This window comes from Lagenorhynchus albirostris, chromosome 14 (genome assembly GCF_949774975.1).
Source record: "Lagenorhynchus albirostris chromosome 14, mLagAlb1.1, whole genome shotgun sequence".
Classification (NCBI taxonomy): Eukaryota; Metazoa; Chordata; class Mammalia; order Artiodactyla; family Delphinidae; genus Lagenorhynchus; species Lagenorhynchus albirostris.
The window spans coordinates 72,727,527-72,754,010 of NC_083108.1; the positions used below are offsets into that span (position 1 = coordinate 72,727,527).

General features: G+C 42.2%; 1 protein-coding gene across 3 annotated transcripts; it reads left to right on the plus strand.

Moving 5' to 3' along the window:
- The first annotated feature begins 1,157 nt into the window (after positions 1 to 1,157).
- Positions 1,158 to 22,061, plus strand: TRAFD1 (TRAF-type zinc finger domain containing 1). 3 transcript variants are annotated; one of them, XR_009534676.1, is made up of 13 exons: positions 1,158 to 1,260; positions 3,144 to 3,202; positions 9,316 to 9,451; positions 9,562 to 9,615; positions 12,201 to 12,603; positions 13,264 to 13,470; positions 14,891 to 14,967; positions 16,202 to 16,432; positions 17,484 to 17,604; positions 18,307 to 18,646; positions 19,102 to 19,174; positions 19,404 to 20,480; positions 21,203 to 22,061. XR_009534676.1 is itself a non-coding variant. In XM_060120861.1 (12 exons), exons 2-12 carry the CDS (start codon positions 3,156 to 3,158, stop codon positions 19,461 to 19,463), a joined length of 1,749 nt encoding a protein of 582 aa, XP_059976844.1. In that variant the 5' UTR covers positions 1,158 to 1,260; positions 3,144 to 3,155; the 3' UTR covers positions 19,464 to 22,061. The 3 variants fall into 3 exon arrangements, 2 of the variants coding, with proteins under 2 accessions (XP_059976844.1, XP_059976845.1); XM_060120861.1 differs by having other exon boundaries at positions 19,404 to 22,061; XM_060120862.1 differs by lacking the exon at positions 18,307 to 18,646 and having other exon boundaries at positions 19,404 to 22,061.
- The last annotated feature ends 4,423 nt before the right edge of the window (positions 22,062 to 26,484 follow it).

The window sequence follows — 26,484 nt, forward strand, 5'->3', positions numbered from 1 at the left end:
TGGTTATGCTGTATTCAAAAACAGCACCTTGTAGCCAAAATGTCTATCAACAGGGAACTAGTTGAATAAATCACAGCACATCATACAACGGAATCACTACTGAAGAAGTACGAAGATGCTCTAGATAGATGTGCTAATAATGAATAGAGTTCTAAGGCAGAATGTGTAGTACTACAAAAAAAGAGTCAAGGTGCAGAACAATATAGAATGGTATGTTCTCTTTCACATACAATGAAGAGTGTTTAAATCCTAACTGTACAGCCTAGTGACCATTTACTAATTAATACATCCGTGTTTACCACTTTGCAGATCAAATTATAGAACATTTCCAGGACTTGGAAATCTTTCTCATATTTCCTTGCAGACCATACTCTCCAAATGGGAACCATTATTCTAACTTCTCGCACCTTAGATTAACTTTGCCTGATTTTGAACTTTATATCTTTGGAATCAGAGAATATAGTGCCTATTTAAACTAAGCATTCTATCCTGTTATAAATAAATAATGCTTTGTGACCTGCTTCTCCTGCTTACCACTATGTCATGAATGTCTTGCATTTATAATCTGCAAAAAGATGATGACTTTAAATTGTTGCATTGTAAATAATATGCTCTCTGCTATATTTAACTATCCTATTTTTTTTTTTTAATTCATGAGGGAGGAGTTCAGAGAATCCATACAGGCAGCAAGTGGAGAAACTAGAACCCAGCCCTGCGTGTCAGGCACTCACTTTTCCACTGCAAAAAGCAAAGTGCTCAAATATGGGCAGTCTTGCAGATGTCTCGCACGAGGGCATTATAATAGCAACAAGAATGACTAATAAGTATTAATGGCTCATGACAAGAGAACAAATGCCATTAATTATCTTAATATATAAGGCATGTTAGTAATGTGTGTACAGAATTATTCATGCAAATATGGTTAGCCTGTGTCAGGAGAAGTTGCTGGGCGCAGACCTGGGCTCACAGCTTCGGTCTCCGCCGCTCCTTCCAGATGTGTATGGGTTGGGACTTCCAGGGACACGCCCCCGTGGAGCTCTGAGGAGCCAATCGGAGCGTGGAAGGCGGGGCTCTGGGAGCGACAACGGTGCTATCCAATGGGCAGAGAGTCTGGGCCGCTCCTGGCCAATGGGCGCGCTCCTCCAAGACGGTCGGAAGTGGTGAGGCGGCTCCGGGGGCCGTTGTTCAGCGCGGGGGCCGACTGAAGAGGCTCAGTGTCTTGGCTGGCTGGTCGGTTCGGCGTCCTTCGTCTCGTCCCAGGTGAGAGAAGCGGTGGCCAGCCCCTGGGGAGCCTCCTGCGGCCTCCAGTTCGGGAGGAGGCCGGCGTCCCGAGGGCGGGGTGTGGGCGAGGGTCTTCTGGGCCCGGGGGTCGCGGGGGTTTCTCGTAAGGAGAAAAATGCCCGCGCCGCGGCGTCTCCCCTGGCCAGTATGGGAGGCCGTACTTTCTTCTCTGGAAACCGTAGCCTCGACAGCCCCTGGCGGCACCGCCCCTTCCAGGCCTTGGCCGCGGGGGCTGGGAGGGGGCCGTCGTTCCGAGCGCCGCCGTGGGCACCGCGCCCCGGGCGGGGCTGGGCCCGAGTCGCGAGCTGCCAGCCTCAGGGGTCGCGGATGGCCTCGTGCGGACTTTAGGCCGACGGGCCCGTGTTCGAGTCACCACTCGGAACAACTGTGCGACGGCTGTCTCCCTGGACTTCCTCTTTCGCGGTCTCTGAAATGGGGATGATGGCTTTCACCTCGTAGTGTTGTGGTCTGGATTAAAAGACTGTCCGTGTAAAGCGTTTAGCAATCAGTGAACACACAGTAAGTGGCAACTATTATTTGTGAAGCTGGTGCCCTCTCCACTCCCCATCTCGGACGCCCCCTGGGAGGGGGCAGTTGGAAACCGCCTCCTCCTGGGTGTGGACCCTGCGGTGGTGTCTCCACCGCCTTGGGCACAGGAAATCCCGGGGGTGCTGGCTGACCCCTAAGAGGGGCGCCTTCTAAGGTTTGAAGGAAACTTACTCTACCAAAGCGCTTCCATGCATTCGCTCATTTACTCCTCCCAGTGACTCTTTAAAATATTGTCAGTTGTCTGCGTGAGGAACCTGAGGCTCAGGGAGGTTAAATCACACATCTGCTGAGTGGCAGAACCAGAATTGGCCCTCAGAGGGGCCGACTCCGAGCCCTGCGCGTCACCCCAACTCCCTTGTTGCTAGATAACCGGGCACTTCCCTCGTCCGAGGCTCTTACCTTGCCTTAGTGGGCTGGAATAATCTAAAGTAAATACAGGTATTAAAGTTGCAAGGGCTTTGCTTTCTGTATTGACATCTTGTTGAGAAAGAAGGAAAAATTTTCAGTGGTGAAACCTGGCAGACACGATCTCAACTAAATGATAAAAGTTAGCATCATCTGTAATAATAAGACTGTTAACATCATGTGCTTTCTGGTATAATGCACTGAGATGAGCACAACATTGCTTCTATGGTATTTCTGTCCAAAATGTATTAATCATGAGAAAACATCAAATGAACCCAAGCTGAAGTATATTCTACAGAATAACTAGCCAGCTCATTTAACAAGGTTATGCAAGATGAAAGACTGAAGGAATTCCCTGGTGGTCCAGTGGTTAGGGCTCCGTGCTTCCACTACAGGGGGCACAGGTTCGATCCCTGGTCAGGGAACTAAGATCCTGCATGCCTCCAAACCAAAAAACAAACAAAAAAAAGAAAGACTGAAGAAACTTCCCAGATCAAAGAAGATTAAGGAGAAATAACAGCTAAATGCAATATGTGACTCTGGATTGCATCCTGAACCAGAGAAAGGGCATTAATGGCATGATTTGTGAAATTAACTAATTGTAGATTAGTTATTAGTATTGTATTAGTGTTAGTTTCCTGCACTTGGTCATTTTACTATGGTTATTTATGATGTACTGGGTGAGAGGTATGTGGGAAGTCTTTGTGCTGTTTTTGCAAGTCAAATTATCTTAAAATGAAAATTAAAAAATCAAAAGGTAAAACCCTAGTGTGTTGGGTATTAAATGAAATGCACTGGTTTTGGTGACATTTTCTGTGTACTGTTTTTTTTTGTTTTTGTGTTTTGCATGTCATTCTTAAAGCAGAAATGAAATTGAAAGATCATACTTCTTCCTTTGTTGTTTTCAGGAACAGCTAAAGATGGCTGAATTTCTGGATGGCCAGGACACTCGACTGTGTGACAACTGGTAAGGAATCTAAGAAATGTTCTTGGAATGAGGACAGTTCTTTCCAGAGTTGGGTTATTTATTGGCAGGTTAAAATTGGAGCCATATAATACGTTGTGCAAATACGTGGGACTAAAGCTTTTTTAACAATTTTGGATAAAATTGCCCGTTCTAGAAATTCAACAACATGGTTGGTTAGGTAGCATAGAGTAGTGACTAGACTGATGGGATGAAGCTGGGATTCAGCGCTCTGGTTCCTACCATTAATTAGTTAATGACTTTTGGCAAGTCACTTGACTGCTTTGAAACCTCACTTTTCTGACCTATAGGTAAGGGAATTTATTTTTTGTCTTCCTGGAAAAATATTGTACTTTTAAACTTTTTTTTGCTTTTTTTTTAAAAAAAATTATTTATTTGGCTACACTGGGTCTTAGTTGTTGCATGCAGGGTCTTTAGTTGCGGCACGTGGGATCCAGTTCCCTGACCAGGGATTGAACTCGGGCCCCCCCTGCATTGGGAGCGCGGAGTCTTAGCCACTGGATCACCAGGAAAGTTCCTGCTTTTTAAAAGATGCTTAAAATATAATGAAATGTTCGGACTAGAGCAGTGTTTTTTTTTTTTTTTGTTTTGTTTTTTGCGGTACGCGGGCCTTTCACTGTTGTGGCCTCTCCTGTTGCGGAGCACAGGCTCTGGATGCACAGGCTCAGCAGCCGTGGCTCATGGGCCCAGCTGCTCCACGGCATTTGGGATCTTCCCGGACTGGGGCACGAACCCGTGTCCCCTGTATCAGCAGGCGGACTCTCAACTACTGCACCACCGGGGAAGCCCTAGAGCAGTGTTTTTTAAAGTACGTTGCAAGGATTTCCCTGAATGGCTACAGTGGCTGTCTTGAGGTTGATTGGGAGCAAGGTTTAGTGTGAACTTGGCTCTACATGTACAACCAGAGCAGCTCAACTGTTTTTTTTTTTTATATATATATAAATTTATTTATTTATTCTTGGCTGCGCTGGGTCTTCCTTGCTGCGCACTGGCTTTCTCTAGTTGTGGTGAGCGGGTGCTACTCTTTGTTGCGGTGCGTGGGCTTCTCATTGCAGTGGCTTCTCTTGTTGTGGAGCACGGACTCTAGGTGCCGCAGGCTTCAGTAGTTGTGGCATGTGGGCTTAGTAGTTGTGTCTCACGGGCTCCAGAGCGCAGGCTCAGTAACTGTGGTGCACGGGCTTAGTTGCTCCGTGATATACAGGATCTTCCTGGACCAGGGCTTGAACCCGTGACCCTTACATTGGCGGGCAGATTCTTAACCACTGTGCCACCAGGGAAGCCCCAGCTCAACTGTTTTTATAAAGGATTTTGCTGAAGGAATGTTCCACTGCTTTAAAAAAAAAAAAAAAAAAAAAGAAAGTCTAGTCAAAGTCTTCCAGCAGTCCAGTTTAATCATTATCATTTCATGATTCCAAAACTGTTAGTGGAAAGACTGGATGCAGACTTGAATGTCAAACTTTCTTATTTTGTTGTTTTTAACCGACAAGAGTGACAAGAAAGAGCAACTCTTTCTTGCTGAAACGAAACTTAAGAGTTCAGCTAGTAATTCCTGGTTGGGATTCCTGGTTGGGATTTCTCAAGAGCCTGGTATTTCAATGACATACAAATTCCCTTACTGAAAGCAAAAGAAAAAAGCAAAGCAGAACTATCTGTGCTATGTTTAACTTACCAAACTGTGTTAGAAGGTGAGAGATTTTTTTTTTTTTAAGTCAGTCACAGACCTCATTTTTTTAAAATAAATTTATTTTTAAAATTTATTTATTTTGGCTGCGTTGGTCCTTTGTTGCTGTGTGCGGGCTTTCTCTAGTTGCGGCGAGCAGGGGCTACTCTTTGTTGCAGTGCGCCATCTTCTCATTGCGGTGGCTTCTCGTTGCGGAGCACGGGCTCTAGGCACATGGGCTTCAGCAGTTGCAACACACAGGCTCAGTAGTTGTGGCACATGGGCTTAGTTGTTCCGCGGCATGTGGAATCTTCCTGGACCAGGGCTCGAACCCATGTCCCCTGCATTGGCGGGCAGATTCTTAACCACTGCGCCACCAGGGAAGTCCAGAGATTTTTTTTTTTCTGTTTTGAATGGTTATTAATTATTGGTTCAGTTTCATTAATAGATATAGGCCTATTCAGATTATCTATTTCTTTTTTTTAATTAAAAGTTTATTTTATTTTTTACAATTTTTAAAGTTACTTTCCATTTACAGTTAATACAAAATATTGCCTATATTCCCTGTGTTGTAAAATACATCCTTGAGCCCATCTTACAATACTTTGTACCTCCTGCTTCCCATCCCCTATATTGTTCCTCCCCACCCCCCACTCATAACCACTAGTTTCCTCAGTGTGTCTGTGAGTCTGCTGCTTTTTTGTTATATACACTAGTTGGTCATATTTTGTTAGATTCCACATATAAATGATATCATACATTTGCAACTATTTTCTCCCATTCAGTAGGTTGTCTTTTTTTAAAATCATTTCTTTATTTTTTTTCCCATGTTCAATATTAGTTATCTATTTTATACATATTGGTGTATACATGTCAATCCCAATATCCCAATTCTTCCCCCCCCACCCCCACTTTCCCCTCTTGGTGTCCATGCATTTATTCTCAGAGATGTTGATAAGGAAAATAGTTTGACCCAGATTGTTGAAAGGTTGAGCCAGATAAAAAATTTTATTTTTTTACTGCCTTTTTCTTTCTGCTCAGCTTCTTGGCAGCATTAGGATATAATCAGAACAACTGCTGGTCACAATATTCTTTCCCTGCATAGAATTAAGATTGTATTTCTGTGAGGGTGTCTTGCCTTATAGGGTATTTTTTCTCCTGTGCTACTATTACTTTTGCCATTTTAAAACTATTGTAGCTCTGTTTAGGTTTTATGTGTACTGTTCCTGATGCAAAGTGTAATAATCAATGATACAAATATTCACAAGGAAACATTGTGATTTTATAAGAAAACAGACAAATTGGCTTTAACATCAGTTAAGATATTCTTATTTTATCGGTCCACTCCAATTTGAAGGAATTTCAAACCTAGGACAGTAAATAAATAACTATGCTAAGGGAGTTTAAAAAAAAAGCAGGGGGCGGTAAGTTAATGGAAAGCTAATGAAAACAAGGTTATTCAAAGCCAAAGCAATTTATTTAAAGAAAAAAAGCAGATTAGCATGGAAAGCTGACTAAGCCAGCACAAACCTCCTGTCTGAGTAGTCCTGTTTAAATTCCAGGTTTTAAAATTTTGTCTCTAGAGTCATATTCCTGTTGTTCCTTAAGAAAAGTTAAGGTACTCATCAAAATATAAGCTGCGATTAAACCTGCTGGGCCAGTAAAAAGAATAGTTTGTTGTGATTGAAGATGTTTTTTGCATGTTATCTCTTTTATTACTGTATTGTCTGATTGATGGGAGAGTTTGCAGGAGAGTTTGCGTCTAGGGAACAGAAACTTCAGTGTTAGAAGGCTTTGACTTTTTACTTTTGCGTGGCTCGATGTGTTAAGCATTTGGAAGGCTCCTGGGGATTTTTCTGAAAGCCTTGGCTTGCCTTTCATTCATTTCTATCTAAAATGAATTTCATCTCTAACTTGGCTAGTCCTTCCTTGGGGCTTTTCGCAGTTTTATCTAGAATGGAATTGTGTTCTCATTTATCTCACTTAGAATGTCTTGATTTTATCTGTAAGTAGGTAGCAAGTATATTGGTATTTTGTCTGGTTAGTACATTTGGCGGAACTACCTTGGCAGTTAAATTTAAAAAGAAAGCAAAACCATCAGGCAACTGTTTCATGTAATCATTGCAAATAGCTTTTATCTTTTTCTTTCAAGGTTTCCCAAGAGGTGAAAATGTGTAATAGTAAATGCTCTGTGACCTTACCTAACAGCTGCTTTTGATTCTTGCTTCTTTATGTTATGGTCCTTAATATATTTTAATTCTAAAATTTTAGTGGCGTTATGTATGTAGAATGCTCTATGTCAAAATAGCCCTGTAAAATAAAAACTGTAGACATTTATTTTCTTGACTTTAAAAGAAAATTATTGTCAAAATTATGGAAAAAGAATGTAGAATCTCAGCACTGTAAGCAGTAGTTACTGGCTTTAATTTTTTGTGGCATTTGTGCACATAGGATTTGCAATCAGGATACAGCTTTGCTTCTTGCATTTTGTTGGTGTACCATATTTAACTAGCTGTTCCCTTAGAGTTTAGATATTTTTAATGGTTTTCAGTTTTTTACCATTTTATGACACTAGTGATAATCTTCATAATTCCAAGAGTGGAATTACTGGGTCTTTAACATATAATTACAGGGTCTTTAAATACTCTTTAAGCATATAATTTTATGGTCCTAGAGATGCATTTGTAGACAGTTTATTTTAAAAAATTTTTAATTATTATTTTTAAGTTAATTGATTAATTTATTTTCAGCTGCGTTGGGACTTTGATGCTGCGTGCGGGCTTTCTCTAGTTGCCGGGAGTGGGGGCTACTCTTCGTTGCAGTGCGTGGGTGGCTTCAGTAGTTGTGGCTCACGGGCTTAGTTGCTTCACGGCATGTGGGATCTTCCCGGACCAGGGCTCAAACCCATGTCCCCTGCAATGGCAGGCGGATTCTTAACCACTGCGCCACCAGGGAAGTCCTGTAGACTGTTGAAAAGTAGTGGTTTTATACTACCACTAGCAATATTTTAGAGTACTAGTTTCATAACATCTTTAATAGTGGGACTAATTTTAATATTTATTAGTTTAATAGAGTTAGATGATAACTTCCACTATATATTTTAATATTCCACAGTTTTGAAAAACTTAGGCTGGGTTAATTTAAAACCAGTGGTTTCCTTAGAAAGCTGGGAATTTTGGAGAAATAGGGGAAGTTAAATGTATTGAAACATTGGTCATTTCCCTCTTTATCCATTGGAGTTTTCTTCCCATTTCTCACACTTGATTGTTATTCTGTATCACCTTCCAGTTTTGGTATGAGAGCTGCCTTGATAGTTCTACTTTTGGATAAAAATGAATTTGCATTTTTTGGTGTCTTGGTCTTTGAGATTGGGAGTATGACTATCACTAGAGGCACATCATTCATCCTACTTTGAAATGTTTCTTAGACTATGAAGATAAAAACTATAAAAGAAATAAGCTATCTACAACTTAACGTGGGAGAAGGTTTCTATAGTATTCAGCTTCAGAGGCAAAATGGGTTATTAAAGATTTGTTGTGTAACTATCTGTATTTATCCTGTTCAGTATTTTATTTTCTGAAAATTTATTCTAGGTGACATACTTATAGGCACATTCTTTTAATGCATCCTTTAGTTAGACTGTGAAGTTGGAGCTTTCTCACGGTCATAACCAAATGAGTGAAAGGAAGGCCTTTGAATATTATGTGCCTCTAGTTAGAGTGTATATGTACTCTGGGAGAGGGGTTCAGGATTTCATTTCTGTACATTTCTGTAGTAAATTTCTGCAGTGAATGTAGTACATTTCTGTACATTTCTGCAGTGAATGTAGTACATTTCTGTACATTTCTGCAGTGAAGTTTATATCAACCCAGCCACAGAGCTTGGTCCCAATTAGCGTCTAGCCTGCTTTGAAAAGACACATTGGACATAAAGGAGGCAAGTTCCCCTTCCCCCACTGACGATCCCAAAGCTGGCATCTGCTCCTTTTGGTTTGATTTTTAGTGGAATAAAATCTACTGAGATTAAAGCTATCTGAGACTGAAAATAAATGGTAGGCTGTTTTTTAAATAATCCTGGAGTGGATCATTGTGCTTTGGGGCATGGATGGTTTTGGAAAAGCCTAGCTCAGCTAGCTCTTCCTGGCATCTGACTATATGCTGTTAGTTGTGATAAGCTCTGACATCTAGAAAGTGAGGCTGAGCTTTTAGAGATAGCGCATAGCACTGATAACGCAGAGTGTTGCACAGAAGACTCAAAACCTTCAGGAGTTAATTCTTGAAAAGCAGGGGTAGTAACAGTCGTAAGAGCTTATACACTAGATACTCACTAAAGAGAAATAATGGAGACTAAAGATTGGACAGGACAGATTTCCGTGTGATACCTCTGGGCATAGATGTCAGTAATTCTTGCCTTTTTCTCTGATCTATTTCTATAGCAAAAAAGAAATTCCTGTGTTTAACTTTACCATCCATGAGATCCACTGTCAAAGGAACATTGGTATGTGTCCTATCTGCAAGGAACCATTTCCCAAATCTGACATGGAGACTCACATGGCTACAGAACACTGTCAGGTGAACCACCAAGTACTTAGATGTTAATAAATGGATTATACTTGCTATTGTGTAATAACAAGTGAGCATGTTGTCACAAATAACTTACTGATTTTTGCTTCTTACCCTAGGTGACCTGCAAATGTAACAAGAAGTTGGAGAAGAGGCAGTTAAAGAAGCATGAGGTTAGTTGCCCTGCACTATGAAGGCAGTGAATTACCATGGAGCCAGTTCTGTTGAGATTACAGAGCCACATGCAGAGCAGAAAGCCAGTGTTGTTGAGTCTTTGTTCTCCACCAGCTCCATGCACACTGCCTCTCAAAGCCTATTTGAGACTTTGTTTGCTGCCAGATTTGACTGCATGGCTGCTGTGCTTTATGCTCAAGCCTCAGAGCCTTTTTCCCTTTGGAACCGAGTCATTTCTCCTGGGGTTTATTGGCAGGCTCACTTGAGTGCTAAACCAAGCCTGGGATTGCCAGTGTGGTACGACCTCTAGCATACAACCTGCCTTACATCTTATAATTTCATTTTGACTTCTTGATCACTTGGATGACATGCTGTTTACACCCAAAGAAATTCTCAGAGAGCATTTGATGAGAGAATATAATTTGGTCCCTAATTGAGATAAAATTGGCTGTAGTTGAATGAGTATGTGTGTGTGTATATATATATATGTATATACATATATATATATATGTATTTCTTTTTTTTTTTGAATGAGCCTATTCACCAGTTAAAAATCCCAACAACTATTTAGTTGGTGGTCATGCAAGAGTGTGTGTACGTATGTAAAAATTCATCAAGGTATGCATTTATGATTTGTGCATTTCATTCTATGTATCTAAAAAGACTATTAACTTATTAATTTATAATTTTAAAAGGTGATTCATATTCAATGTAGAAAACTTGGAAAATATAAAAAGAAAGAAAGAACTACTCATGACCCCACAGCTCAGAGATAAACATCTCATAAATAATTTAGCACTCTTACTGTCATTATTTTATCTAAGCATTTGACTTACGTTTTACTAGGCCTCACCAGCAAAAGGGGGGTTATGATTGAGGTCATATTAACAATAATAATAAGTATTTCTTTGGCTCTTAACATCTACTTGCTGCATAAAACAACTCCAATCAATTGTCCCCCTCTTCTCCTTTTTCTCCCAGCTATTTCTGGGAGTCATATGGTGATAACACCAATCATTATGAACGTACAAGTACAAAGTATTTCCTAACATTCCTGCAAGTCAGGCTATGACAGTTGTAGACCACAGATTAAAGAGTTAAAAAAAATTCTCCTTTAAAAAAAAAATGTTGACATTTTATTTGCTGTTCTTGTGAGTTACTAGCAATTTTTAGGGTTGTTAACAAAGTACTTTTATATTATGTGGTGTGTGCCAGCAATTATTTTCTCTTTTGCTTTTGAGTAACTTAAATCAATGGCATTTATCTGATAAAACTTTTCTTTAAAAAAACATCTTTCTGAATTGATATTATAGCTACATGGTATATGATTTTAAAGCCACAAAGCATATATATAAAAATTATCTCTCTTCCACTCCTATTCCTAAGCACTCTGTCAGTTTCTTATGTTTTCTGTAAGAGATATTCCATGCATATACAAAATGTGAAAAATGTTTGAAGTATCATTTAGAATAAAACTTGGGTTTAATTTGTATGAAAAGAAATTTTGCTCTTTGACACAGTGGTTATAAAGTGTCTAAACTTTAGAAGTGATGTTATATGAAAGTTCTGAGTTTAAGGTCCCAAGTTTTGGAATGTCCATATCATAGTAACATATTCTTTCTTATCTTTTTAAAGGAATATTAATTATTTAGTGCTTTAGTGGCGATTTCAAATTAAGTATAAAAGTTTTGTCCTTCATCTGCTGAATACATTCACATTCTTGGGGTCATCTTCATTGGTGATTCTTGACTTATTTGGTCAATTTAAAGCCAGTGCTGGGCTTCCCTGGTGGCGCAGTGGTTAAGAATTCGCCTGTCAATGCAGGGGACACGGGTTCGGGCCCTGTTCCGGGAAGATCCCACATGCCATGGAGCAACTAAGGCTGTGTGCCACAGCTACTGAGCCTGCGCTCTAGAGCCCGTGAGCCACAACAACTGAGCCCACGTGCTGTAACTACTGAAGCCTGAGTGCCTAGAGCCCGTGCTCCGCAACAAGGGAAGCCACCACAATGAGAGGCCTGCACACCGCAACAGGGAGTGGCCCCCGGTCGCCGCAGCTAGAGAAAGCCCACGCACAGCAACAAAAACCCAACGCAGCCAAAAATAAAATAAATAAATTTAAAAAAAAAAAAAGCCAGTGCTATATACAAATGTGCAGATTTGAAAAATCAGTGTCTTTCTAAAGGACAATCCCTTTTCCTCATTGCCAGGTACTTAAATCGGAGTAGTAAGGGGAAATTGGTCTGGGGGAGCTTTGACAAGCATATATGAATTGCTGTGCTTTTGCTCTTTGCTCCTGGGCTTCTCTGGCGGATTTTGGGTTACTTTGTAATGTGCGCACAAAATGATGGTAGGGTGGCTGAGTGAGTAGATTCCTTATAAGACTTTCTTTTCCTTTGTAGAACTTGGTGGCAGGACAAAGAGGGAAGGGGTGACTCTTAAATACATAGAAAACCATGGCAGGCAAAGCTAGGGTTGGAAGAGAATATTTTTGTAAATACTTTTTACTTTCCTTGCCCTGTACTTTATAAAACATGGCCTCTCTTAGATTCACATATTATCTGCCTCATTATTCTGTTTTGCAGGAGACTGAGTGTCCTCTACGACTTGCCCTTTGCCAGCACTGTGATTTGGAACTTTCTGTTCTCAAACTGAAAGACCATGAAGATTACTGTGGTGCCCGGACAGAGTTATGTGGCAACTGTGGGCGCAATGTCCTGGTGAAAGATCTGAAGACTCACCCTGAAGTTTGTGGGAGAGATGTGGAGGAAAAGAGAGATGAGGTTGCCATGCCGCCTAATGCATATGATGATTCTTGGGGTCAAGATGGTATCTGGATTGCATCCCAACTCAGACAAATTGAGGCTCTGGACCCACCCATGAGGCTCCCTCGAAGGCCCCTGAGAGCCTTTGAATCAGAACTTTTCCAAAGTAGAACCACCAACCAAAGGAGCATGACAGCCCAGTTTCCAATTCAGAATAATCTATGTGAGTTGTGTTTGGGATTAGAAAACTGGAATGGTATCAGATCTTAGGGCTGGTAGGAACAGGGCTTTGGAGCCAAATAGATCTTAATTATAGAAACCTGATTGTAGCTGGGTAACATAAGGAAGAATACTTAACTTTCCTATAGATTGGAATAACAGAACCTCTTTGCTATTGGATTTTTGTTGGATGACAGTTAGGGTTGACGGATGACAATGCTGTTAATAGCTGACACTGAGTATACCCTATGTGCTTAAAAGGCATTTACAAAGTGCTTTAGATGTATTAACTCATTTAGTTCTCACAACAGTTTTATGAGGGTGGGTCAGTGGTAGAGCTGGGATTTGAATTCAGGCAATCTGACCCCATGCTTTAAGCCATCCTGCTATAATGCAGAAAATACATATAAAATGCCTAGCACAGTGCCTATCTCTTAGTTATAGCTCATTAATATTGTTTATTAATAAAAGTTAGAATAATAATGGAAGCTTTTATCATGGCAGACTTAACATTTGGAGTCCCATGAGCACTGAAGGGCTGGGCCTCTTTTGTTCCTGCACAGATTCCTATAAACCTTGAATATTTGCTAGGCATGGACTTGAACTAAGGGATGGCACCATCTTTAACGTTTCTTGAATACTGGCTTTTTTTTTTCTTCCCCAGTGGAAGAACAAGAAAGGCAGGAAAGGAATAGAAGCCGACAGACCCTCAAAGAGGGTGGTGAAGACAGTGCAAACTTGGATTTCATGTTGGCCCTAAGTCTGCAAAATGAAGGCCAGGCCCCCAACTTGGCAGAGCAGGACTTCTGGAGGGTCATATGTGAGGCAGACCAGTCCCATGAAGGTCCCGGTGCTCTGAATGACATAAGGGGTATGTTTGTTTACACTAGCCTCTGTCTCTACAGTTTTTTAAAGTCTTACACTAAACAATTTATATAAAATTGAAAGTTTTTCATGAGATAGAATTTTTTTAAAATTTTGTTCATTTGCTTTTCCCAACTTTTATTTATTTACTTATTCATTCATTCATTTACTTATTTACTTATTTATTCATTCATTCTTGCATGCATGCATGCATGCTGCCCAGTTGTGTCTTAGTTGTGGCACGTGGGATCTTTAGTTGCAGCATGTGGGATCTAGTTCCCTGACCAGGGATTGAACCCAGGCCCCTGCATTGGGAGCGCAGAGTCTTAACCACTGGACTACCAGGGAAGTCCCTGTCATATTTTTAAACATGTTAAAAATACTTGTTTTTCTATTGTGTCTGAAAATATACCTAAAGTCTATTTTTTGCTATTTGCTGTTTCTACTGACTCAACGGTGGCTTGCTGCTTCCCTCTGTGTGCTTGCGTGCGTGCGTGCGTGTGTTTTAACATTAAGTTTTCTGGTGTGTTCCTCTGAGGGTATTTATATATGCTTCTAGCAGGCTCCTGGGGATACTACTGACTGGAATAATTTTAAATTGAAGTTTTGGCCTGGGCTTCTTAAAACCATAAATGTGAATTTATGTAAAAACATAAATGTAGATTCTCTACTCAAACCCACGTAAAGGCCAAACTCTGGTTACTGTTCCTTAGTAGAGATTTTTCTCTCTGCTATGTAGAGCCAAAACTTAGTTAGGCAACTTTCCTTACCTCCTCGCATCGTTCACCCTCCCTTGTTCAACAGTCTGACTGAGGCTGTTGTGTTTTGGGATGCCTGGGATTAAAATTACTCTTATTTATTGGGGTTGGCCAAAACGTTCTTTTGGGTTTTTGTAACATCTTACAGAAAAACCTGAACGACCTTTTTGGCCAACCCAGTATTTTCTCATTTAAGTTACTTTTATTCAGCATCTTTTGTTTATATTTTGTACTGGGAGGGTTTTTCTTCTCAGGATATTTGTCTTCCAGTAATATCCAAGCCTCAGTTTCTTCATCTGTAAAATGAGGGTCATGTGGATCTACTTCATAACATTTTTCCTGAGGATTGAAATAATGCACAGAAGGTTTTTAGATTACTGACTAGGGTTATGACACATTTAATTTCTTTCTTAATTGGAGTAGTGGGTAAACTACTACTTTACTGCTTCTCAGGAAATGGTGACAAGTAAATCTCTTTCTGTAGTGCAGGTTTTTTGCTTAGGGTTTGTCTCTTAAATAGTTTCCCTTCAAGGATTTTCAGCCCCACAAATTGCTATGTCCAAGAAATTGCAAAGGAAATCAGACTTTCCTATCAAACCCCCCAGGGGGGATAAAAGGTAGAATCAGGTTTGTTTTTGTTCGAGTCTGACTGTGTGGCCTGATACCTAGGTGCAGCTGATGAGACCATGTTGCCTTGTGAATTTTGTGAGGAGCTCTACCCAGAGGAACTGCTGATTGACCATCAGGTGTGTTGTGAATTACCTGAGGGCTTTAAGCTTTAGGGAGGAATATGTGCAGGCCCTATTGGTGTTGCAGGCCACACGAGATCTTGAGCAAACTATTTTAATACAACTCCTGTGATAGGAGTAGCAACTGTGTTTTTAACCCTGGGGTGACTGACATGTGGGCATGAGAACTCAGCCTCATTCCCTCTTGGGCAAAGTAACATTTACACCAGCAGGCCCAGTTGCTGACTCCGTTCTGTGGTGATAGTGTACATCTCTACTGACCCTCTTGTAATCTGGTCTCATCTCATGGTACATTTGATTTATTGGAGCCATACTGAAGTCCTTGCAGTTCCCGGGAGGGTCAGGAATCTGTTTTGCACTTTACTTTTCTGCCAGCTACCCCGCTTCCTTAACACACCCCTCACTCATAGACTCAGTTCAGACATGACTTTCAGGAAACCATCCTGTGGAATGCTCTGAAGGCTAGGCCAGAGGTCCCACCTGCATGCTCCCCGCAAGTCCTGTGCCCACAGCTCTCTTAGCCTGTTACCCTCACCCTGTGGTGTTGTCTTGCTGATCCCCTGTTGGTCTGCACCACTCGGCTGAGTTCCTTGAGAACAGGTTCTGGGTTTTCTTAGTTTCTGGAATCTCTTAACGCCTGGTATATGAAAGGTGTCAGGTATTTTGAATGATTGAAGGTTCTTGTGCTATTTAGGAATGATTAGAGAGTAGCCTTTGTGTTTGAAGAGTGGCTCCACTGATGGAGGGAGCCACTTTTCCCCTCAACACTTACTCTCTGATTTGGTTTGGCCTAGTCTGGCACTTCCATAGCTGTTAAGTAGTCCCTGTGCTCTGGGTGGAACATGCATTCCCCCCGTAAGTGGAACAATACAGCATCTGAATACATCTAGTATTTGGTTTGGGAGTAGCATGAGAAAATCCATTAATAGGGATAACAAAGAATATTTGGGCCTCTCTTACTGTATGACGGTGGGAAGAATCTTGAATCTTTTCAAATTAATTTAAAAAGAATAATCACATTAACACAGTAAAAAAAAAATTAAAACAGTACAGAAATGTTTAAAATAAAAGCAAAGTGAGTGTTCCATCTGTGTTCCTCTGACCCTTCTTAGTCCCTCTTCCCAATATTAAACATTATTAAGATTTTGTGACTTATGGAAAATATTTTCAGAATTTAGTTTGTTCCTTAACCTCTGCTTTTTTTTTTTTTAACCTATGTTTTTTGAGACAGACGAGTTGTAACCCTTCATGTGCCTTACCTCCGATCAGTGTGGGCAATGCTTCTCCCAAAGGGGTGGAGGACCCCGATGTCATCTTCCAGAAGTTGATGCAGCAGGCTGCAAGTAACCAGTTAGACTCTTTGATGGGCCTGAGCAGTTCACCTTCTGTGGAGGACAGCATCATCATCCCCTGTGAATTCTGTGGGGTCCAGCTGGAAGAGGAGGTGCTATTCCATCACCAGGTAAGAACACTTGGAGGACCTGTCCACTTCTTCCATCCTGTTGATCCTCTGAGCGAACCTGAGGCTTTTAGAGCCAAGAATGCCTCTTTGGCCTTTAAGTTGTGTGCATACCTGATCTGGCTACTGGCCATGTCCTGTTTTGTGAGCTGTCTGAGGTATAAAGTACCTCAGGCCTTTGGACTTTCTCTGCCTTCTGGCAGTGGAAACCATCCCGTCACTAGCTGTGGCCCAAGGAGCCAGGACTCCATTTAAGCAGGCATGGAGGACTTGCCAGAGGGTTTAGAAAAGCATTTCCCTGAGGTCATCGACAATTTCTACTTTTGACCAGGTGGGTTCTTCCCTGTTGGGGTGGCACTTGCGTCTTGCATTCCAGGAGACTGGGATCTAATTCTAGCTTTGCCATATGGTTGGTCTAAGATAGGTCCCATTCCCTCACTGGGGACATCTGTAAATGAAGGAGTTAAACTAGATAATCTGAAGTCCTTTTTCAGCTTTTGCAGTCTAGGATGCCAGCATCTTAATGGAAGATACGTTTTCTGCCCCATCTTGTTTGTCGTGGGAGCTAACACTGAAGGTATTTCAGGGGCATTTCTGTAATCAATGCCCTATAGCTAGCTGTTGCTAGAACACCACACATTGCATTTCTGTAATAAAGACTTTTGCCTTTGGATCAAGCAGTAGATAAGTCACTGCTTGTTGTCTCCTCAGGAGACTACAAAATAAGCAGTGGTGCAAATACTCTGTTGTCAAAATGTAGACATGCTTTTCTGGGCTCCTAGGACCAGCCCTTCTTTCATCCCTGAACAAATCAGAGAGTGCTTCTGTCAGTGCTAGTTGGAATGATTGCTCTGTTCCAGGTGTGCTTCCTCTTAGTCCCAGGCCCTTCCTCTCAGTGGTTGTCAAAGTCATCCTGTCCCATCGACACCCCCCCCCCCTCCAGCCTCCCCATAAGGTGTGTTCACCCAACCTGCTGTTCCTTCCTTTCCTCCCGCTGCTCCCTCTCTGAGGAATGACTCAGTCCAGAGGTACTAATTCTGGTTTTTCTTGTTAGGACCAGTGTGACCAACGCCCAGCTACAACAAACAACCACATGTCGGAGGGGATTCCTAGTCAGGATCTCCAGCCTCGACAGACTTCACCAGAGCTACCCAAGAGGCGTGTCAGACACCAGGGTATTAGCCAGGGATGAGCCAAGGCTGCAGGTCTGCTGCTGCCTTGGGCCTGCTTTCCACTTCTCATCTGCTACTCTAAAATGGGTTTTACCTTCATCCCAAATTAGCAAGCATAGTACGAGCTCACTGGGGACTCCCTTGGGGCTACCTGTGGTCCTGTGTTAGACTCAGGTGTCTCTGGTGTGTAGCTTTATAGGGTAATGGCTTTGGGGACAGCCATGAGCTATGCATATCAGTCAGTGCTTATTCAGCCGCTGGTCCCTGTCAGTACATTTAGCGGATGATTGGAAGATAATTTTCAGCCTTACTGTGGCTGCCCTGGGCCCCTGCTTCTAGTTGAAATATGCTCAACTAGAGTAGGATAATCAAACTTATTATCAGTATTCTTATTATGTAATAGTCTCACAACTAGGCAAGTAAAATTGCTTTTGAAACCCCGTTGCCATTAGAAGCCCAAAGCCAATTAGAAATGATTCTTCAAAGTTTGCTTGTGCACCATTGTTGACTAGTTAGTGAGGACTTAGGCGGTAAGTGTACAGTGTGGATTAATGTTTCCAACCCTGTCCTGGAGACATGGGTTTCAGCATCCTTTAGGGATGAGGCAGTCATCTTTTACCCAGCATCTTTTGTTCCTGCTCCAAATCCAGCACTAATAGCAAGAGCAGCCTTTTCCCTAAAGCTGGTGCTCTTTTCTCTTCTCAGGAGACCTGTCTTCTGGTTACATGGATGATATCAAGCAGGAAATGGCCAAAGGGCCCACCTATCCTCTCCCTGCCAGCAGACCCACTAACAATATGACGGCTACTTCTAACCGCCTGACAACATCCACATCAGGCCCCAGACCTGGGTGCCAGCCCAGCCCTCCTCGCGCTCTGAAGCTCAACAACTTAGACAGCCAGGGCATCCAGGGGCACAATCGAAACAGCCATAATGGGGCCCTGGCTCCTGGGCACGTTCCAGTGGTTCACTCTGCTCGAAGTCTCTACCCAGAAAACCTTGTGCCCTCTTTCCCCCGTGGGCCTTCAGGGAGATGCGGAGCAAGGTGAGAATCAGTGGCCTGGGAGTGGAGCTTGTGGGTGGCTCAGGAGAACGTGGAAGTGTGGACTTCGCTTGTATCGTGGCCTGATTCAAAACGTTCCTTTGCTCTGTGTGTTTTTTTTTTTGTTTTTTTTTTTTTTGCGGTACGCGGGCCTCTCACTGCTGTGGCCTCTCCCGTTGCGGAGCACAGGCTCCGGACGCGCAGGCCACGGCTCACGAGCCCAGCCGCTCCATGGCATGTGGGATCTTCCCGGACCAGGGCACGAACCCGTGTCCCCCGCATCGGCAGGCGGACTCTCAACCACTGTGCCACCAGGGAAACCCCTGTGTGGTTTTTTATTCATTAGTTTTATCTGCTACTGGAGAGCTGCTTTTGTCTGGTTCCAGCTGTTCTGTTCTGAGTTTTCTGACTTTTGCTTGGGGCATCTCGGGAACTAGTTTCCAATCCTTCTCTTTCAGTGGCAGGAGTGAAGGTGGCAGGAACCCCCGGGTCACCCCCACGACCGCCAGCTACCGCAGCAGAACTGCAAAGGTGAGCGGGATCCAGCCCAGAATGCTCATTGAGGACTCAGAAGTGGGTGGGCTGGTATGGTTCTTGAAGTCAGAAGCAGCTGGGCAACAGGCCGGTTGTGGCTGAGGACTGTTCTTATGCTTTTGATGAGGAGGTTTCCATAGAAGCCTGACATTTCTGGCGCTCTTCAGGAGGAGTGCTGCTTTCTTACTTTCTACGTAAACTTCGTCTGTGTTCTATTGTTCAACAGGCAAAACCCTCCAAGCAGCAGGGAGCTGGGGATGCAGAGGAGGAAGAGGAGGAGGAGTAACAGTGTCTGCAGGGAACTTGCGCATCGGTTCCATCTTTCCTGCACAAGTTGCCGTGGTGCAGCCCCGCCCCTTGGGTTCTGTGGGTAGGGGCCATCTGACAGATGTAACTTTTTCTAGGCTATGGCCATTTTGTGTCTTTTGAGATTGTGCTGTGGGAGTTTGGGGGTTTGAGGGAGGGTTAGCAGGGAGGCTGTTGAGAATGTTTCAGCTTTAGCTGCTGCCTTTTGGCAGCATAAGTTACGGCCTCTTGGCCCACCAGGGCTTCATCTTTTGACATGCTGTCACCACTGCTTCATGGTGCTGTGTGGTCCTGGTGAAAAGAGGGAGGGTTCTAGAAACCTGGTCCCCACCAGTGAGGTGATGCTCTTCATGTGGTGGCCTAAATTGGGGAACTTTTGGATATCCTCTCCTGTGTACTGCCCATCCTCACTCTAGAATTTGGGTCTCTGGTGTGCGTGGAGGAGCTTTGGTAAAGTGTTCAGGCCAGTTGCAATATGTGTTAGGAACGAGGTTTGGAGATGAGTTGAGCCACAGGTGAGCGGACTATGTACAGGCTTTGTTTTAATCTGCTTCTTTGGCATTTGGCATCACTGCCTTCTGTTTCTGATGGGGAGCATGGCTCCTTTGCCTTCACTGCCTTCTGATGGGAAAGGCTGGGGGCTCTCTGTCCCCTCCAGGGCCATGCTGGGCTCTGCGCTAATCAGGAGTGAGGCCTAAGCTCATGGCTTGCTCTGAAAACCAAGAATCAGAGCCCCCTCCCCCTCTTTTTATTTTACTGTTATTATTATTATTATAATTATTAACATCCTTGTGATAGAAATAAAGTTTGTACTTGGAGTTCAGCTGAGTCTTGTGGTTCCTTCTCCTGTGTGCTCTTTGGAGACTTTAGGGAGACCAGAGTGGATTGGAGTCAGCTCTGAAGAATGGGGGAAGGTGAGCAGGGCTAGGTTTTCTCTGTGCTTCTTGGAACCCCAGCAGATCCAGCATCATCCTTCTCAGAGTGCCAGACATTCAAGGTATAGTTTTCTCTTTTACTGGAGTTGGAGGAAACTGACAGGTGGCTGCAGCTCTGGGGATGATTTGGGGTGGGCTGGGGGCTGCCTCCAACTGAAGAGAGGAAGGCAGATTCCTCAGAAGCCTCAGTCCTGAGAGTTGTTGAACCTTAGCAGCATTATTCATTACCCCTCAGCACCTCATACTTTGCCCTGGACCATCTAGTACCTTAGCTCATTTTGAGCTCATTTGTTTTTCTCTCAACAACCTAGTGGGGGTGGGAAAGGTAGGAAGAATTGCCCCAATTTCATATGTGGAAAGGAGTGACTTGCGTAGGCTATGCAGCTAATTCATGACAGCCGGGACTCTGAATTATACTGAGATAAAGAAAAAGGGGGACTTCCCTGGTGGTCCAGGGATTAAGACTCCATGCTTCCACTGCAGGGGGTGTAGGTTCAAAAAAGGGGATGGAACCCAGGCTCATGGCAGTGAAATCGCCAAGTCCCAACCACTGGACTGCCAGGGAATTCACTATTTATTTCCTCTTCCGTGAACTTTGATTGTTTGTGTCTTTCAAGGAATTTGTCCATTTCAGTAAGTTGTTTAACTTATTAACATAAGGTATTCATAATATTCCCTCCCTTATTATTTAAAAAATATCTGTAAAGTTTGTAGTGATGTCACCTCTTTAATTTCGTTTGTTGATAATTTGTGTCTTTTCTCTTTCCCTAATGTGTTTGGCTAGAGCACGGATCTCCAAATTTTTCTTTGATAAAAGCCAAATAGTAAATATTTAAGGTTTTGCAGGCTATACTGTGTGTATTTCAACTACAGTAAGCCCCCTACATACCAACCTTCAAGTTGTGAACTTTCAAAGATGCGAACGTGAGTTTGTGTGTCCAGTCATGTAAGTTAGTTCACGTGTCTGGTGTACATTGTCACGTGTGTGCATCCTCTACAAGTGGCTGTGTTTCTGTGTACTGTACAGTACTGTATGGAGTACAGTAGTACGGTATCTTTATTTCAAGCCCAGGACGTCTAGAAGCAAACGTAAAAGCAGCAGTAATGTAGCTGGTACTGCTAAGAGGCGCCAGGAATTGGAGGCCCAGAGAAAGGACGAAGAGAGACAAGAGGAAGAAGAAGTAAATGAAGAACCGAAGAGATTCATGACGCAGGAAATGGCAAGGGAATTTTCTTTATCTGAGGAGGCACTGTTAGTTTTTGAGGCATAGGAACCGAATGTAGAACGGTACACGAAGGTTACAGCAGCCAAAGTGCAATCCAGTGCTACCATGTCACCTATGACGAGAAAAAAAGGAGCTAGACATCACTGGATCGTTTTCTCAGGAGGGTAGATAGAATTGAATCCAGCAAGGAACCAGAACCTGTGCCATCAACATCAGGCATGAGTGAAATAGCAGCTTGCCCTGTGTCTCCTATTGCTGGCAATCCTTCAGCTCTACCGTCTCCCACCTCCTCGCCCTCCTCCAGTCAGTAACTTTTCTTGCCTGTTCCCTCGATGCCAGCCTCTGTATGCCAGCTGTTGCACTGTACTACTGTACTTTTCAAGGCACTGTACTGTAAGATTAAAAATGTTTTCTCTATTGTGGGTTTTTTTATGTATTATTTGTGTGAAAAGTATTATAAACCTATTACAGTACAGTACTATGTAGCCGATTGTGTTAGTTGGGTACCTAGGCTAACTTCTATTGCACTTAATGAACTCACTCTAGGAATGGAACTCGTTCATTTGTACGGGACTTATTGTACTCAACAACGCTGTTACAGAGTGAACACAGCCATGGACAATACACAAATGAATGGGTGAATAAAACTTAATTTACAAAAGCAGGTAGCTGGATTATGGGCCATAGCAGGGCAACTACTGGGTTAGAGATTTATCAATTATATTGATCTCAGAAAATCAACTTTGATTCCATTGATTTCCTTTACTGTTTTTCTGCTTCCATTTCATACATTTCCTATTCTGATTTTTATCACTTCCTTTCTTTTGCTTACTTTGAGCTTAATTTTTTCTTTACCTAGTTTCTTAAGGTCAAAGTTGAGGTCACTGTTGAGATCTGACTTCTTTTTAAATATAACTGTTAAGTGCTTTACCTGCATCTCACAAACTTGATGTGTCTTTTCATTTCATTCAGTTTAAAGAACTTTGATTTCTTCTTTGATTTATGGGCTATTTATTAGTGTGGAATCTAGTTTCCAAATATTGGATATTTTCCAGATTTGTTTTTGTTATTGTTTTTAATTTCACTGTGGTCAGAGAACATACTCTGTATGACTTGAATCTTTTAAAATTTATCGAGACTTCTTGTGTCCGTAGAATATTCTCCAGGCCATGATTGTTCTGTATGTACTTGAAACGAATGTGCATTCTGTTTTGGTTGGATGAATGTTATAAAAATGGCAGGTGGGTCAACATTGGTTGATAGTGTTTTTCAAGCCTTTATATCCTTACTGATTTTCTGTTTACTTGTTCTATATATTATGGAGCAGGAAATCTCTTATTATAATTGCGGATTGTCTGTTTTTCTTATAATTCTATAATTTCTGTTCCATTATTTTCAAGTCCTGTTATTACATGTGTAAATACTTATGATAGTTGTGCCTTTGTTTAATTGGCCCCTTTATTATTATGAAATGACCTTCTGTATTCTTTGTAATATTTGCTGTGAAGTACACTTTGATATTAATATAGCAATCTTAATAATATTAACAGTCCTCAGCTTTCTTAGTGTTAGCACAGTACATCTTTTCCATCCTTTTATTTTAATTCCTATTTGTATCTATATATTTAAAGTGGGTTTCTCAAAGACGGCATATAGTTGGGGTTTTTTTCCATTGTTTTTTGTCTTGGTTTTGGGTCCATTCAGACAATCTGTCTTTTAATCGAGGTGTATAGGCCATTTACATTTAGTGTGATTATTGATATGATTGGGTTTAAATATATAATTTTCTCTGTCTTTTTTTTTTCTCTTTTTCTGCTTTCCTTTGGATACTTTTTATAATTCCACTGTACCTCTTTTGTTGACTTATTAGTTATTACTGTTTATTGTATTATTTAAGTAGTTGTTTTTTTGTGTGTGTGGTACGCGGGCCTCTCACTGCTGTGGCCTCTCCCATTGCGGAGCACAGTCTCCAGACGCGCAGGCTCAGTGGCCATGGCTCACGGGCCCAGCCGCTCCACGGCATGTGGGATCTTCCCGGACCGGGGCACGAACCTGTGTCCCCTGCATCGGCAGGCGGACTCTCAACCACTGTGCCACCAGGGAAGCCCTAAGTAGTTGTTTTAGGGTTTATGGTATATACTTTTTTTGGCCGCGCCACATGGCATGTGGGAATCTCTGTTCCCCAACCAGGGATCAAACCTGTGCCCCCTACAGTGGAGGCCCGGAGTCTTAACCACTGGACCACCAGGGAAGTCCCATAGGGTTTATAATATGCAGTTTTAACTTTTCAGTCTACCTTCAAGTGATATTATGCCATTTCATGTTTGATATTACAACAGCATATTTCATTTCTCTCCTCCCAGGCTTTGAGCTATTGTCATAGTTATTTCTGCCTTTGTTACAAATCCCCAATATACTGTTGTTTTCTTTATAAACAGTCAATTATCTTTTAAAGAGATTTAAATAGGAAAAGTATCTTTGGGAGTTCACTGGCAGTCCAGTGGTTAGGACTCAGCGCTTTCACTGCCATGGCCCCAGGTTCAATCCCTGGTTGGGGAACTAAGATCCTGCAAGCCGTGTAGTGTGGCCAAAATAAATAATAATTTAAACAGACAGAAGGTTATTCCCATATAGATTTTTGGTTTGCAGTTACCATGAGGTTTTGATATAGCAGTCTATATATATACAAGATTGTTTTAAGTTGCTGGTTTTTTAATTTGAAATGCGTTTCCAATATCCTGCATTTGTACTCTCCTCTCGATTGCTGGTTTTGAAATCATATTTTTGTGTGGATGATTTTCTACCTTTACTGTATGTTTGCCTTTACCTGTGAGCTTTCCCATTCGTGATTTTCTATCTTCTAGTTTTGTCCTTTTCTTTTCTCTCTAGATAAGCTCTTTTAGCATTTGTTATAAAGCCGGTTTGGTGGTGCTGAATTCTCTTAGCTTTTGCTTGTCTGTAAAGCTTTTGATTTCTCCATTGAATCTGAATGAGAACCTTGCTGGGCAGAGTATTCTTGGTTGCAGGTTTTTCCCTTTCATCACTTTAAATATATCATGCCACTCCCTTCTGGCCTGCAGAGTTTTTGCTGAAAAATTAGCTGATAACCTTATGGGGATTCCCTTGTATGTTATTTGTTGCTTTTCTCTTGTTGCTTTTTTTTTTTTTTTTTTTTTTGGCTATGTTGGGTCTTTGTTGCTGTGTGCGGGCTTTCTTTAGTTGTGGAGAGCGGGGGCTATCCTTTGTTGCGGTGCACTGGCTTCTCATTGCGGTGGCTTCTCTTGCTGCAGAGCATGGGCTCTAGGCGTGTGGGCTTCAGTAGTTGCAGCACGCAGGCTCAGTAGTTGTGGCACACGGGGTTAGTTGCTCAGTGTCATGTGGGATCTTCCCAGACCAGGGCTCGAACCCATGTCCCCTGCATTGGCAGGTGGATTCTCAGCCAGTGCACCACCAGGGAAGCCCATCTCTTGTTGCCTTTAATATTTCTCTTTGTCTTTAATTGTTTTAAAAACTTATTGGAGTATAGTTGATTTACAATGTTGTGTTAATTTCAAGTGTACAGCATAGTGATTCAGTTATACATATACATATATTGATTCTTTTTTTATTCTTTTCCCATATAGGTTATTATAGAATATTGAGTAGAGTTTCCTGTGCTATACAGTAGGTCCTTGTTTGTTATTTTACATATAGTAGTGTGTGTGTGTGTTAATCTGAAGCTCCTAATTTATCCCCGCCCCCTCCATGTTTCCCCTTTGGTAACCATAAGTTTTTTCTTTTTTTCTTTTTTTGCGGTACGTGGGCCTCTCACTGTTGTGGCCTCTTCCATTGCGGAGCACAGGCTCCGGACGTGCAGGCTTAGCAGCCATGGCTCATGGGTCCAGCCGCTCCACGGCATGTGGGATCTTCCCGGACCGGGGCACGAACCCACGTCCCCTGCATCGGCAGGCGGACTCTCAACCACTGCACCACCAGGGAAGCCCCATAAGTTTGTTTTTGAAATCTGTGAGTCTGTTTCTGTTTTGTAAATAAGGTCATTTATATTATTTAAAAAACATTAAATTCCACATATGAGTTCTTTTTCTTTAATTTTTGTTAATTTGAATACTACCTGTATTGGTGTGTTCCTCTTTGAGTTTATCCTGTATGGGACTCTGCACTTCCTAGACTTGAGTGTCTCCTTTCCCATGTTAGGGAAGTTTTCAGCTATTATCTCTTCAAATATTTTCTTAGGCCCTTTCTCTCTTCTCCTTCTGGGAGAAGAGAGAAATGTGAATGTTGGTGCATTTAATGTTATACCAGAGGTCTCTTGGACTGTCCTCATTCTTTTCATTCTTTTTTCTTCAGTCTGTTCCACAGCAGTGATTTCCACCAATCTGTCTTCCAGCTCACTTATTCACTCTTCTGCCTCATTTATTCTGCTACTGATTCCTTCTAGTGTATTTTACATTTAAGTTATTATATTGTTCATCTCTCTTTGTTTTTTAAATCTTCTAGCTCTTTGTTAAACATTTCATGTATTTCTGTCTGTGCCTGCATTCTTTTTCCAAGATCTTGGATCATCTTTACTATCACTACTCTGAATTATTTTTCAGGAAGATTGCGTATCTCCACTTCACTTAGTTTTTCTTCTGGAATTTTATCTTGTTCCTTCATCTGGAAAATATTTTTCTCATTTGGTCTTAACTTTCTGTGTTTGTAGCCTCTGTTCCTCAGGCAACAAGATTGTAGTTCCTCTCGCTTTTGGTGTCTGCCCCCTGGTGGGTAAGGTTGGTCCAGGCTTGTGCAGGCTTCCTGGTGGCAGGGACTGGTACCTGCCCACTGGTGGGTGGAGCTGGGT